Genomic DNA, 16276 nt, shown 5'->3' on the forward strand with positions numbered 1-16276 from the left:
ATGCCTAACATATGAAACTGTAACCTCTCTGTACATCAGTTTGATAATAAAAATTTGAAAAAAAAAAAAAAGAAATTCTAAACTAAAGATGGCAAAAACAGACTTTCAAAGACTTCAAGATACTCTATTATCAGGGGGGGAGGGGAGGGGAGGGGAGGAGAGGGAGGGAGGGAGGAAACAAACTATGACATGACAAAGCAAAATTTAAAAGAACAAAATATTCCTCAAAATAAGGCTGGATGACTCAACAAATAGCTTAAGACCAGAAAGGGTAAAACCAGAGAAAAAAATTAATGAATCTCAAAAAAAATCACACAAAATAAGGTTCAAAATGAGAAAGGATAGAAGTAAAAGATACAAAAGGGGCCTGGTATAATGATATGTGCCTTTAAAGGAGGCTGAGGCAAGAATTTAAAGTCAACCCCCTACATAGCAAGATGTGTCTCAAAGGTCACAGACAATAAGACTCATCAATATCCCAGAAAGAGAGAACTGAAGGAATACAACCAACAGAAAGTTGCTTTTAATGCTCTATTTTCCTTTCAGAGTTCACACTTTCCCTTAGTTCTTGGTTCGAAAATAATTAAGAATCTTCCAGATCAGACAACAGAACACAGTCAAGCAGTCCACTGAATGCATAGCAAGAAAAATAAGAAAGAGTAGTTCCCCTATCACAAAAGCTCCTCTTTGATCCAACACCCAAATAAAACCACTACATCAACATTTAACACTATACATTTGGGTATTTTAATATCAAGAATAGAATGTAATCGTGTAATAGACTTTCTTCTAATTATCTTCTTTTACTCTATGAATAATTTTCTACTGTAGCAATGCCTCATTATTTATCCCTTCTTATATAGATATGGCTATATCCAGGCCAATAATTTCCAAATCTCTGTCCTTCTTCCTGGCAAGTGATAGCCAACACTTAGCAATGCTCTTACTCTGTAAAGGGTCCTTATGCCCATCTTCTAACTACCTGCTTCATATTTCTCCCTAGCCTATTATTAATTTACACTCAACCTAGGGATCCCCAGGCCAGTTCTTCTGATCCACCAGCTCCTATGAATGAATCTTTAGCGTTCCCAAAATGAAAACCATGGTATCATGATCACCTTTCACTTCAGCTTCTCTTTCCTCCCCCCACAGTCAATTAATTTAATGGTTTTCCAACTATGGTACTTGAAATGCTGTAGGTTTGGAAGCTAAAGTCCAAAAATGGCCTTTTCCCAATTTGCATGAAAAAAAATGAGGTAATATAATTTTAAGTTTTATTACTATAAATTTTTCTTATACCTTCCTCACCTGCTACTCTCTATTCTAGAATGCAGTATAAAATAGGGTCTGTTCGGGGGGAGGATGTAATTTGAAGTTTAATGTATAAATATTTCATAGTATTCCACAGAATTCTATCACTTTTAGGTATTCCAGCAACTGAACATGTTTAAGCACCACTGAACTAATAATTTGCAACTTATTTCCTGCTAAATTGTTCTTTCCTGTGCAGTATGGAACTTTTCCTATGAGAAAGTCAGACCAAGGTGGAAAGGTCAGACCAATTTACCTGAGAAAATACTAAGAGGGGAGGGGGGCATCAAGACACTATAAACTTCTTCCTCCTTAATTCCAGGCTATACCTAACTATCCTGAGGCACCAAAGAGAATAACCAGCTTACAGGTAAAGTAGAAACAACTTTCAGTGATTAGTGTAAGAATGACTGACTTTGTATTCTACTCACAAGTGAGACAACCTGAACTGCCATCTTCAGCTAAACTAGCACATTCTGGATTGTCATTCTGTGCTGATTATCAGTATTTACTCCACAGACATAGCATAACATTAGCCTAAGAAAAACAGCAGAAATATAAATATTAATAATCCCAAAGGAAATTGCTAAAGCTACATGATTTGGGGATTATCAGTTAGGTGGAACTATCACCAAAAAAAAGAGAATTAAATACTTAAAAACACTACCAAGTATACTCTTAAGAATGAAACACAGGGCTGGGGATATAGCCTAGTGGCAAGAGTGCCTGCCTCAGATACACGAGGCCCTAGGTTCGATTCCCCAGCACCACATATACAGAAAACGGCCAGAAGCGGCACTGTGGCTCAAGTGGCAGAGTGCTAGCCTTGAGCGGGAAGAAGACAGGGACAGTGCTCAGGCCCTGAGTCCAAAGCCCAGGACTGGCCAAAAAAAAAAAAAAAAAAAAAAAGAATGAAACACAGTCAACACCAAACTTCACTAAGCATTCAAAACATCCATTTAGTTATTCAAAATACATTAATTGAGTGTCTACTACTTGTCACCTATGCAAGTACTCAAGGTTTAATAGCAAGACTCTCAGGGTACCTCACTTCATGAAGGTCACAGACTAAAGGAAAAACAGTAAAAGAACAGGTAACAGTCAGGGCTAGTGAGCACGGTGCCAAGGTACAAAAGAAGACTTAAAGGAATGTTCAGAGAAAGTTTCTCAGCCAGAGCTCTATTTGACCTGAAGCCTAAAGACGACGAGACACCAACCTGTGTGTGGGCACACGTATGCACATGTGTGCGCACTAAAAAACGGGAGGTAAGGAGTGCTATATGTGAAACTGAAGTAGACTAACATGGAGAAGAGCACACATTCGAAGGAACATGATCTGGGTTCCCACACACATAATCTGTGCACCCCTAGGCAAACTATCTAAAATCTCCAACTTTAGTCAGTTAATTTGTAAAAGACAGCAATAACCATTCCTATGTCACAGGAACATGATGAGAAAAACATAATTCATGAAAAGCTATGTGTTACCTACTTGTTAGCTCTGTAACTTTGGGCAACCCATAAAATGGAGAACATGATAGTCTCTGCTCCAAAGGGTTCCTGATGAGGGTAAGTCTAAAAAATGCAAGCAAACACCTAAGGAGATAACAAGTATAAAGAATTTGGAATAAGGACTTTGGTTCAGAAGAGTACAATATATGTTAGTGTTTTCACTTAATAGGCAGCATTGAGATGTCAAAGGGCTTAGGGGCTGGTAATATACCTCAGTGATAGGACACTCTGTGTTTGATCCTCAACATCAAAAGGATAAAAATAAAAAAGGGCCCTGAGTCATCTTAGGTGTCTGTAGTATAACCGGAAGTGTGGGTGGTACCTGAAGGATTTTAGGCAAGGAGAGATGATGTCAGATTTTCCCTTTGGAAGTCTTGCCCTGGATATTGCAAGACTGGACCAGAAAGAAACAAGAATAGTAGAAAGAACTTAGCCAGGTAGAAATTGAGCCATTAAGGTAGAAGAGCACAGTGACCTGGACCAAAGGGGCAACTGTAGAGAAGACAAACACATGAATCAGTAAGACCTGATGCTTAAGCACAAAAAATCTCAGGGACAGTGAACAGGCAGACCCTGAGTTCAAGTCCCAGGAAGGGCACTACCAATAATAGCAACAACAACAGTAACAATAAATGAGAAGATAAACTTATTTTAAGAATTTGTTAACCAAAGCTAAACAAATAAAAGGCAAGATGGAGCCCTGCAAGGCTTTCTGCCATATATGTACATCTGAAGTACTCCTACAGTTATGTAAAGGATGTCTGCCAATTAAAAAGCAAAGGACAGATAACCCCAGTGAAAGAGGGCAAATATGAATAAACATGTCACAAAAGATAGACAAATGGCCAAGGTAATATATGACAAAGTGCTCATCATCAGGAAAATGCAGATTGAAATCAAAGTACGTTATAAATCTATCCCATTAATGACTAACAACTTGAAACACTAAATATGAAACAAGTGGAATTGTCATATATAGTTGATGGAGTATAAATTCCAATGCAATTTTGGGAAAACTGTCAGCATCTATTAAAGCTAACCATATTTGTAAACTCTCAACAAGCAATTCTAATCCTAGGCATAAACCCAACAGAAAGGAACACTTGTGTTAAATGTCAGATATGTATAGTAACTTTATTCATGAAAGCCAAAAATGGGATCCAACTTAAATGTCTATGGTTAATATAATGGATAAAGTTTGCCATATTATATAATAGAGCTACATAGCAAAGAAACAGAATGAGTCATAATATGTGCAACAATTCACACCAGATCTTTAGACAAGATGTTAACCAAAAAAGAATAAAAAACAAAACAAAATAAAAAACCAGATACACTTGAGTACTGCAAGATTACAATTATTTGAAGTTTAAGAATGGGCAAAATTGGGGCTGGGGATATGGTCTAGTGGCAAGAGTGCTTGCCTCCTATACATGAAGCCCTGGGTTCAATTCCCCAGCACCACATACACAGAAAATGGCCAGAAGTGGCGCTGTGGCTCAAGTGGCAGAGTGCTAGACTTGAGCAAAAAAAACAACCCAGGGACAGTGCCCAGGTCCTGAGTCTAAACCCCAGGACTGGCCAAAAAAAAAAAAAAGAATGGGCAAAATTGGCACCAGGGGCTCATGCCTATAACTCTAGCTACTTGGGAGGCTGAGATAGGATTGTGGATGAAGGATAACCCAAGCAGAAATGCTCATAAGATCCTTCTTAACTAAGCCAGGCTTAGTAGCACACATTACCCTAGCTACAATGGGAAGTCCAAAACAGGCAAAGCATGGTGTAGGCAGGTGCATGGGCAGGAAGACACTATCTCAAATATAACAGATACAGCAAAAGGGTTGGAGTAGAGCACCTGCCCAGCAAGCACAAGGCCCTGAGCTCAAAATTCAGTAACCCTACCCAAAAAGAAAAGTAGGCAAAATTGCTCCAGTGATAGAAATCATACTTAAATTAGATATACCATCTGGAATTCCTTCAAAGTAAGCCAGGACTAGAGCACAGAGGAGAGAGTTATAATGAGTTACCTACAAATGAAACTAGGAACACTATAAAATAGTTTTAAAATTGATTGGGGGGGGGCACTCATTATACTATTTTGTCTTGTAGGTATTTAAATTTGTTCAAAATAGTTAATAATAATAATCCTGGGCTGGAGGTATAGCTCAATAGTAAAGTGCTTGCCCAGCAAGCATGAGGACAAGTTCAAGCCTCAATATAGCCAAAACAAAAATAATTATTATAAGCACCATAGAAAAATGTTACTGGAGTGAATTAGTGGTATCAACTCAAAAGAAACCAAGAAATTCTGGTGGAATTTTTTTAACTGAATATAATTTCCTTATATTTATGAGAAAAAGGACATAAAATGTTCTTAAATATTACAAACCCAATTAACTGAGTGCTTACCTTACCTTTCTCATTATTCAGGCTTCCTTTTTCCAAACCTGCAAGAGGAATACTGCCTTCCATATATGAGGATCTTAACCCTTCAAATAAACTCAGTAAAATATACTATGCATCTTTCTAACATCTTCTGTAAGAGGAAGCAAACACTTTACATAGGGGGAAAAAAACGAAACATATTTGGGGCTGGGAATGTGACTTAGTTGGAGAGTGTTTGCCTAGTATGCATGAAACCCTGGGTTTGATTCCTCAGTACCACATAAACAGAAAAGGCCAGAAGTGGTCCTGTGGCTCAAGTGGTACAGTGTTAGCCTTGAGCAAAAGGAGGCTCAGGGACAGCACCCAAGCACTGAGTTCAAGCCCCAGGACTGGCAAAAAAAGAAAAGAAAAGAAAAACATTTGCTTCCATTTTAACATCAGGTTTTCAGACAATTGCATACATTATCCTTGGCAAGCCATTTGCTAAGCACACATCTTCACTGAAGGCTAGACATGATATCAGCCCTAAAGGTATATTTACTCACTTCCTTTTAGAAATGAAAGAAAAAAAAGCTGAAGCTCAGAAGTTTAGAGCTCAGGGAGATATTATGTAAATTTTAAGTTGGTTATGACATTTAGGGTCAAATGGAATTCAAATTTCCAATGCACACATCCCTATCCCAGCCACCTGTCATGCAGGAGTACCCTGAATACAAGACAAGAGCTGCCCATATGAGTCAAAACGTACCTTCTCTAGATTGGTTTCCTTCTTTCCACTTACTCCTATGGCCTAGGCAAGACCAATGCAACATCCCTAAAACCTTTCCTGTAGCTAATGTGAGTTCAAAAGTTGTTTTCTTGGGGCTGGGGATATAGCCTAGTGGCAAGAGTGCCTGCCTCGGATACACGAGGCCCTAGGTTCGATTCCCCAGCACCACATATACAGAAAATGGCCAGAAGCGGCGCTGTGGCTCACGTGGCAGAGTGCTAGCCTTGAGCGGGAAGAAGCCAGGGACAGTGCTCAGGCCCTGAGTCCAAGGCCCAGGACTGGCCAAAAAAGAAAAAAAGAAAAAGAAAAGTTGTTTTCTTTGTTAGCAGCAGTGGTACTCAATAGACCTATGTTGAAAATGAACTATACAATTTGTAGGCTGGGACTAGAGGGAAGAAATGGGAGAGAGCAAAGGAATAGGTGACATTGTCCAAAAGGGATTGTATGCATTACCTGATTTATGAAACAGTAACCCCTTTGTACGTCACCTTTATAATACAATAAAAATAAATAAATAAATGGGTTCCTTTGCTTTCTTTCTCTTTCATTCTCTCTTCCTAAATCTGCCATGGACATATTTCACTTGGACCAGTCCACTTAAATCTTACTCTTCTAACAAAGCACACACGCTCACCATGGAGCGCTTAAATTTCTTCCTATCTCACTAAAGAGCAAATTCCTTTTCCCAATTATAACTTTTCCCTTGTCTTCAGAGAAGCAAGCACATCATAAACCAGACCTCATCTTACAAACACATAATATTCCTTCGCTACCTTAGGCAGATCATCTTTGATTCTTCTTTTGTCTCACATGTAATTAATTTGTCACCAAGTCTTGTCAATTCTACCTAAAAGCTCTCTGCAATCCCTCTTCTTTTCACTGCCAAAACTTCACTTCAGGCCTTGATTTTCAAGTAAGGCTATAAACTATTACACAGAACTATAATTTAGCTCCTATCTTCCCCCATTCATTCCTATCAATTAAAAGATTGGGCATGATATATATATATATATACATATATTTATTTATTTATAAGTAATAACAATGCCTTACTACATTCACAACAAAAATATTTTGGGGGGGCCAGTCCTGTGGCTTGAACTCAGGGCCTGAGCGCTGTCCCTGGCTTCTTTTTGCTCAAGGCTAGCACTCTACTACTTGGGCCACAGTGCCACTTCTGGCTTTTTCTATATATGTAGTGCTAAGGAATTGAACCCAAGGCTTCACGTATACGAGGCAAGCACTCTACCACTAGGCCATATTCCCAGCCCAGAAAAATAATTTTGAAGGGGACTGGGGATATGGCCTAGTGGCAACAGTGATTGCCTCAAATACATGAGGCCCTGGGTTCAATTCCCCAGCACCATATATAGAGAAAATGGCCAGAAGTGGCGCTATGGCTCAAGTGGCAGTGTGCTAGCCTTGAGCAAAAAGAAGCCAGGGACAGCGCTCAGGGCCTGAGTCCAAGGCCCAGGACTGGCCAAAAATAATAATAATTTTGAAGGTTGATATGAAAATAAATAATAGTTCTACTATGTTTTTCTCACATCCCAGTGGGTCATCTTGCATAAGCAAGTTATCACTGTTCAGAACTACTACTGCCAGGGCTGGGGATATAGCCTAGTGGCAAGAGTGCCTGCCTCATATACACGAGGCCCTAGGTTCGATTCCCCAGCACCACATATACAGAAAGCGGCCAGAAGCGGCGCTGTGGCTCAAGTGGCAGAGTGCTAGCCTTGAGCGGGAAGAAGCCAGGGACAGTTCTCAGGCCCTGAGTCCAAGGCCCAGGACTGGCCAAAAAAAAAAAAAAAAAAAAAAAGAACTACTACTGCCAAAGCAATGTACATGAAAACCCAAATCTGATCTTACTGTATTCCTAATGCAGCCCTTCAAATAGCATCATTTCCCAAAGGCATAACTCTAATTTTTTTCACGTTCATCTCTGTCATCCGTAGCCACATATTCACTATTGCACAGCTATACTTCTTAGCCTTCTTATCTATGATTTTAGCACAGTTCCCTCTGCCTAGAATGCCTTTAACAGTATCTTTAAGAGAAAAGTATATTATAAATGCCACAACCAAGTTCCAAGAGAACTCTTAGAATGTCATTTGACTTTTCTGTGGAAATATACATATTCTGAATATATTTTTTGCTCTTTGTTTCTACTTGAATCATTTTTTGGTGGTGGTGGTGGTGGTCATGGGGCTTGAACTCTGGGCCTGGGTGCTGTCCCTGAGCTCTTTGGCTCAAGGCTAGTGCTCTGTCACTTTGATTCAAAGTGTCACTTTCGGTCTTCTGGTGGTTAACTGGAGACAAGAGTCTCACAAACTTTCCTGCCCAGGTTGACTTTGAACCATGATGCTCAGATCTCAGCCTCCTGAGTAGCTAGGGTTACAGGCATGAGCCACTGGCACCCAGCTTACTTTAATCATTTTTTTATTTTTACTTGGCTCCTTCACAATCCTAAAGACAGTCATATACTTCTTAACACTGAAAAATATTCTTAGAAATATTGACAATGGACATTGTCATTAGACAATTTGACTGTAGGAGAATCAAAGTATTTACTAAGCTAAGGCTACTGCATCACTAGCAATATAGTCTTGAGACCACCATCAGTTGTATATTTAACGCATCACTGGCAAAAATGCCCTTGTGGGGCACCTGACTGTACTTGGAATGAACAGGTATGGGTTCCAATAAGAGTAGAAGAGATCAACTTTATTTTGTTTTCTTTGTTTTGCTTCCTTCTTTATCTTTCCATGACCCAACAGTCTCTCTAAGCAAAAAAGATGTTGTAAGTCCAGATTAGTTCCCTAGGGCCAGGCAAGATTGAACCTTTGAAATTGTAACCAAATTCCAGCTAGCAACTCAAACAGTTAAGAACCTGAATGCAAGCAAGTTTTCCTAGAGCAAAACTCCAAGTTTTATCTTCCATTTCAACCTTATCAGCAGTACAACCCTCTACAAGTTGACCACAATGGCTAAGTAGTAGAATGATGGGATGTGTCTTTCAGAAAAGTCATGAAAGGCTGGTCTCCAAGAAACCTACTATTCCACCACCACTCCAAGTCTTTCTACAGTCTCTCATAAGGGCTGGAAGGGAAGCACTGTGCTAGAAAGAGGAAAGAGAGGAGACATAGAGAGAAGGCCAGAAGAGGAAACCACATCCCAACCTAGCCTCATCACAAAGCAGTTATGTATGTACTGTACAACCAACCACAAGAAAAAGTCTGCCATGCATTCTGGTAATAGGATCTTTCAAGAGCAATCCAAAAAAAGACTGGAGCACAGCTATGTTAAGAAGCCAAGGCTGTTTCTCTGTACTTAACAACGATGTGATGCGTTTATCTCCACTTTCAAGCCATATAAATAACTTCTACTATTCTTCCTCTGGGACTCCCTTCTCCCTTCTCCACGTCTCCCTTCTTTCAGTTCAAGTCTTAACCTCTTTAGAAGCCTGTCTCTGTCTATCCTGATCCCATATTTTCTATACAACTAGTGGGCCAAATCAAAGCTACAAGAAGATGATATTTTACATAAAGTGCAGCTACTGTGGAAAACAATTATAACAGTTCCTCAGAATTTGAAACAAGGTTACCTAATATAACCCAGCAATTCCATGATTAGGTATATACCCAAGAGAAATGAAACTGTGTCCACAAAAAATGCCCACAATAATAGTATTCCAATGTGAAAAAGTAGAAAAACTCAAGCACCTAAGAACAAATGGATGAGTAAAATGTGGTACACTCACACAGAATACCACTTAGCAATAAAAAGTAATGAAACATTCATCCATACTCCAATATGGATAAACTATTACACTAAGTGAAAGCAGCTAAATATACAAATGATTATTTATTATTCTGTCATATGAAATGCTCACAACAGGAAAAATCTATAGCAACTAAATTGCCTAAGGCTGAAAGAATCTGAGGGAATACTTGCTAACAGGTATGGGGTTCCTTTCTGGAATGTGTTCCAGAATTAAGACAGTGGTAGTCTATTATACTTCTGTGGAAATGGTAAAAATCCATTTACTTCCAAAAAGTAAATTTTATAGTATGTTACATCCTAGGATAGCACTTTTCAGGTTACCACTACTGATCAAGACCACACTCAAGCTCTCTGAACTTGCTTCAATCCTCTTTACTGTCATCTACTCCTCATACCCACTAGCAGTTGCTGAAATCTGTGCAGTGCTGTTTTGGTTCTGGGCCTCTGGGGACCGTAATAATAGGTCTTGCCCAGGTCTTGACATAACTAATGCCTTTTTATCCTTTTAGTCTCAACTCAAATGTCACCTCCACGGTGAGGCCATCCCTCATCACACTTGTCTAAACTAGGACAACCACTCTCATTCTTAGTGCCATTTGCTTTATAACACATCTATATACCTTTGTTAATCAGTTTATCTGTCGGATCCACCAAACTGAAAGCATCATGACTAGGAATGAATCTGGAGTGCTCACCATATAACCCCTTATGTTCAACACAATTCTGAACACCTAAGTAAACGGTACTATTTTTATTTCCCCAGTAGGCCATATCCGAACATACATCACTCCCTCTACTCTCTGCCACCACCTCTACCCTTTCAGACCCTTACTCATCTCTCAGCTTAAACATCACTTCCTTGAGTCCTTCCTTTCTTGAATGCCCCTCCCCCTTCTCCTTCATTTCATCACATATTTGGCACTAGCTGCACTGCCACCATAGCAATTATCTTACTACTCGACTTGTGGGGGGGGGTGCTAAGAAGCCTGAGGTGTTTTTATTGTGCACTTAGGTATATTTCTTTAGAAAGCCTTGAAGAAAAGACTTTTCATTTTTGTGTCCCTGGTATTTGACACACCACCAGAGACAGTACTACCACCTGTTTTGTACATTTTTATGTGTTTAATATGTTCTTACATTTCTTAGTTTTAGTAACAGAACAAATGAAAGAACAGATAAATTTCTTGGGATACCAAGTGTTCATACCTTAACGGAAACAGAAGACAAGTACACAGGCTAATGCAGAATAAATACCACGGGCCAATTTGGTTGCCCTGTCCTGTCCCTACATCCTCACATCTAACAGTATGCCTTCCTCTAAACCCATAAATGTCAGGTCTCTTCAAACTCACTTAGAATACTTCCTTCTATTACTTACAACCCACTTCCTGTACTTGGTGCCTGGAAGCAATTTCTAGGATGTCACCACAAACAATATTAAACTGCCACAGTTTCCTGCTGTGTGTCTGCATTATCAGTTAAATTGCTTCATATTAACTACATTCCAGTCTACCAGGATCACTCAAACACTAAATAAGATTTAAACATACCTGTCAAAGGTTGTCACTTACCACTGCTCCTTTCATTCCTCTAAAAAAATGTCTGCTTTGGCTTAAGGTTTAGGTTCCCAGGGTAATACCTGGTATGAGTGACCTTCTTGTTCCTTTGTCAATTCTATGTTTGGTTTGACACATAGTAATGTTCCTTTATTAAAATGAATATAGAATAATTTTTTAGAGAAAATAAGGGAAAGCCTGCCTAAACCAGGGAAATATGGCTTAAACTTATGAAATACAAAAACTCTTCATGAGTTCTATTAGAAGCCAGGCACCAGTGGTTCACATCTGTAATTCTAGCTACTCAGAAGGCTGAGATCTGAGGATCAAGGTTCAAAGCCAGCCCTGGCAGTAAAGTACAAGAGACTCTCATTTCCAATTAACCACCAGAAAACCAGGATTGCTGCTATGGCTCAAAGTAGTAGAGTCCTGGGCTGGGGATATGGCCTAGTGGCAAGAGTGCTTGCCTCGTATACATAAGGCCCTGGGTTCAATTCCCTAGCACCACATATACAGAAAACGGCCAGAAGTGGCGCTGTGGCTCAAGTGGCAGAGTGCTAGCCTTGACCAAAAAGAAGCCAGGGACAGTGCTCAGGCCCTGAGTCCAAGCCCCAGGACTGGCCAAAAAAAAAAAGTAGTAAAGCCCTATCTCTGAGCAAAAAGAGGTCAGGGACAGTGCCCAGTCCCTGAGTTCATGCCCCACAACTAATAATAGTAATAATAAAATAGGGTTTTCATAGAAAACTGGTCTTTTAACACTATGTGCATTAAAATCAGGAATTGTCTTAGTTGAAAACCTATTTCTGTTCCTAACAATCATAAGCCAGTCATTGAGTTTGAGATACACTGAATGAAACTGAATGTCCACTATGACTACTGTCATAGTGCCAAACACTAGGAATTACTGAAATGCTAATGAGGAACACCTGGCCTATGACAGGGGGTGCAGATGGGTGCCAGAGCACTCATCTTGATAGCAGGGGCATCAAGACAGGGTTCCTGGCTGGGGATACAGCCTAGTGGCAAGAGTGCCTGCCTCGGATACACGAGGCCCTAGGTTCGATTCCCCAGCACCACATATACAGAAAACGGCCAGAAGCGGCGCTGTGGCTCAAGTGGCAGAGTGCTAGCCTTGAGCGGGAAGAAGCCAGGGACAGTGCTCAGGCCCTGAGTCCAAGGCCCAGGACTGGCCAAAAAAAAAAAAAAAAAAAAAAGACAGGGTTCCTGGCCTTAGGCTTGTAGACTCACAGCATGACAGCATCTCACATTATATCATTTGAAAAAAATGTAGTTAAGAAATAGCACCATTGGACAGTTGTGAAGGTTTGATGAGCTAATCCATGTTAAACATTACCATGGTCCCCGACAGAGACTATATGCAATCAGCCTTAGCTTGAAAGTCTGATCAAGTACAAAAATCTCACCACCCATTCCTAGAAACCCACATGCTTTACCACTGATCATACACAGCAAGACACTAGCTTCAAAATTACACACAATAGCGTTTTAATCAATGTTTATTTTTAATAATGCAACAATAGTAAGTACTGCTCTTTATGTTAACAGTCTTAATTCCTTGATCATTAAAGCTTTATCCTCCATTAAGTGAAACATCCATTTCTCTGATATTTCTAGCACAAATATACCAGATGCTCTTAGTCCTTTGATAAGAAGGTATAAAGGACAACAATTACTTCATTTTTAATATACCCCGGGATTCATGTTGCTACTGTCTTTAGTACTCATAATAATCCTGCTACCTGGATAAAGCAGGACCCTCCCCCTCAGCATCCCCTGAAGGAAACCCAAATTAACAGATGTCTGCACAAGTTTCATAGTTACCATGAGAAAAAGCTAGAATTTGAACCCAAATATGATTCAATATGTCCCAGTAATGCCACATGGTATCTAAGATAAGCAAAAGAAAATAGACAGTGCTCTGCTGCTTAGATAGGAGTGAACTATCTGGCTTCCACTCCTGCTTCGTCCTACATACCAGAGCCTGCATACGTACCTTCTACCTCAACCAAGTATACGTCTTGAGTTAATGTCTGTTCTGTCCTGCTAGGATAGAATGCCCAATAGTTGCCAAAGCTCAGTTTTCTCTAATGAAGAATTTCCTCACCAACTGTCTTATCCCTATTCCTAACTACAGGCAGATGTTGCATAATCAACAGTCACTATAAATCACAACTACTTTTCATAACTTCTTTCATATTTTTTCAGTCTCACAAGCTAACATATTTATTTCCCAAGCTTAAGTTTCTACCACAGAAGCGTCTACTTTTAAGATCAGTAAAGCCATTCTTCATACTAATTTCTAGCTTATTATAATTTCATGCTGTAGGAAATTCCCTCACCCAAGGGATCAGATACTACCATGATGGGTGCCACAAACTATACTTGAAAAGTATATTTGTCAATCTGCTACCATGGAGAGCAAGAGAGGAAATCTGACAGCTGGTCACCAACTTCTGCTTTCTGATAGAGTTTTAATGCTGATTTGTTATAATACTAGCTGTTTCCTATCAGGGAAGTCTCTGAACTTTTCTGTTAACAAGAAAGATAGGCATCCTCACACATTCTCTGACTGGCTTTTGGGAAGTATTTCCAAGTTTACAGCTCTTATTTGGAAAGAAGACTTAAACTTGGGAGTGCCTTCTAATGGCATTACTTCACAAACTATAGCTTTTACTTTTCTATCACATCAAGTTCTCATGTGGAATGTGCTTCTAACTCCCCTCCCCCACCTCATTTTCACAAAAACACAGCTCATTAATGTTTCCATATTCATTTCCATAAGCAAACTTTCCTAATTTCATTTAGCAGATGTCTTGGGGCAAGACATATTACACATTTTGTAAATGAGAAGCCCAACCACTCAGGGGAATGCAAGGCTGGGCAAGGGTCACACTGCATGGTATCACCTGGACACAAGATGCAATGTTTGAATAATTATTAGGTTTCGACCTTGAGACACTTCTCTTTTTAAACTTCCCTAGTACAATTCTGAAAACGCTGAAATAAACACATTCCACAGTCTTTCCTATAAGAGGGTTTCAAGTGTCCCAGGAAGGCTGTTTTATGGAGAAAGCCTCTGCTGCGTCAACTCTGTTTTTAAATGCCCTTAAATAATTCTATTACTCATAGAGAAAAAGCGAACATTTGTTAGAGATTAGCAATAAAGCATCTCATGATCTGGGGCTGAGGAAGGGAGAGGTCATTAGAAGACTTGACTGAAAAGGGAGAGACAGTCCAAAGAAACACACCCAAGTTGGACCATACAAAAGTTGCACTTTCCAAAGTCAACTTCTCAGCCCAGAAGGAGGGCAACAATGTTTCACTGAGTTCTGAAGTTACAAGTGTCAACGATTTCCCCACACAGACCCAGAAAACTATGTCCCCATCCCACAAAAACCCAGAAAACTAAGTCCCCACAGGGGATTGAAAATGAATGAATGAAGGAATTTGCCAGACTGGATTACAAAGCCATTCGAAAGACTATCAAGATCAGGTGCTCAGTTACAACACAGAGGTATCTTCCTTCAGAGCCTTTGGCCCTAGCAGTGCGGAGACTCTCAGATAAGAGGGGTAAATAGGAGAGAAGGCAGGGCCTCTTTTCAGACCATCCAGCCTCTCCCCGCCCCCAGCCCCGGCCCGCCCTCCATGTCCTCCGGTCTCCTAGAACCCAGTACCATTTTTTACTCGGGCCGCAGGCCTCAAGCAGTCAGGCTGCCACCTCTCTCAAGACCTACCAAATCTCAGGGGGGAGGAGGGGAGCCCAAACACACCCATCAGAGGACTTGCTTCCGGATATCTCCCACTCCCCCTCTCAACAGTTGCCTGACCATTTTCTGGGGCTCTTGATAAACCCGAGGAGGGGCGTCGAGTAACCTCCGCTGATCCCTCCCTCAGGTGAAGAGGGGACACCTGACCACCCGCGCCCCTCAACCCAGCGCGTTCTGCGCCTCCCCGCATTGCCATGGCAACCGACCCCCTCCCCGCGTGACGCCGGCACGCGGGGCGCCCCTCCAGTCCCAGCAACAAGTCCCCCACGCGGCCCGCGGCCTGCAGCCCTGGCCCGGCCTCGCCTCCCCGCGCCCGGCCGCACTCACTTGATCCTGGAGCCCATGGTCCCCCGGCCTCCTCATGGGCCCGCGGGCCCCGCTTGGCGCTGCGCTGCGCTGCCCGCCCGCCCGCGGCCGACCGGCCTCCCTCCGGCGCTCTCCCCGCCCCTTCCTCCCTTCCCTCAGGCTGGGGCCCGCCCGCTCGAGGCTCGCTCCCTTGCCGCTGCCGCCGCCGTCGCCGCCGCCGCCGCCGCCTCCCGGGGTTAATGTGCTCGCTCTGGCCGGGCAAACGCCATGGTCGGCGGCGCGCGTACCGGAGCGCGCCGCCCCCTCCGCCTCTCACACCACCGCCCCCTCCCGCCCGCGCCGCCGCGCGCAGGGGCTGCTGGGAAGTGTAGTCCGTTCTCGAGGGGCGGGAGCAGGGACCGCGCGTCAGTCGGCTCCGCGGTCTCAGCTTAGGGGCGGGGCCGGGGGGCGGGGCCGGGGGCCGCGCTTCTTGGCAGCTCGCGGTCCTAGGCTCGCTTCCCGAAGCTCGTACTAGCCACGACTTAGGCTACTCGCTCCCAACCTCTGTCCCAACCCCACTCTAGAAGCCTTCGGCCATGCCTCTCCTTGAGGAGACGGCCCACTCGGGCCTCAATAGGAAACACCGGTTTTCCCTTTGAAATCCTCAGACCTTCCGGTAAGTTCCTCAGAAGCCCTCCTCTCGGACGCACCAAGCGCTGGATCCGGAGATCCGGGAAGAAGACCCCTTCCTCTTTTCTCAGACCCCCACAGGAAAGCCACTTGGGGACTTGGCAGGACCTGTGAGGAGGCTCAGTTCTCTATTCGTGAGGACCTCTGCTTCCTTCACGGGGTCAGCTTGAGGGCTCCCCTACAGAAACCCCACGTGG

General features: G+C 42.2%; 1 protein-coding gene across 6 annotated transcripts in view; it reads right to left on the reverse strand.

Moving 5' to 3' along the window:
- The window catches only part of Dennd1a (DENN domain containing 1A), a 453328-nt gene extending 437607 nt beyond the window's left edge, over positions 1-15721 (reverse strand). For 2 of the 6 annotated variants that reach the window (XM_048342167.1, XM_048342121.1), the window contains exon 1: positions 15432-15713. In XM_048342167.1, the coding sequence (XP_048198124.1) occupies positions 15432-15448 (17 nt within the window). In that variant the 5' untranslated portion in view covers positions 15449-15713. Of the gene's footprint in view, positions 1-15431 lie in introns of all 6 variants that reach the window. The other 4 variants (XM_048342185.1, XM_048342131.1, XM_048342113.1 and 1 more) reach the window with 4 other exon arrangements.
- Positions 15722-16276: the final 555 nt, after the last annotated feature.

This window comes from Perognathus longimembris, chromosome 1, assembly GCF_023159225.1.
Source record: "Perognathus longimembris pacificus isolate PPM17 chromosome 1, ASM2315922v1, whole genome shotgun sequence".
Taxonomy (NCBI): Eukaryota; Metazoa; Chordata; class Mammalia; order Rodentia; family Heteromyidae; genus Perognathus; species Perognathus longimembris.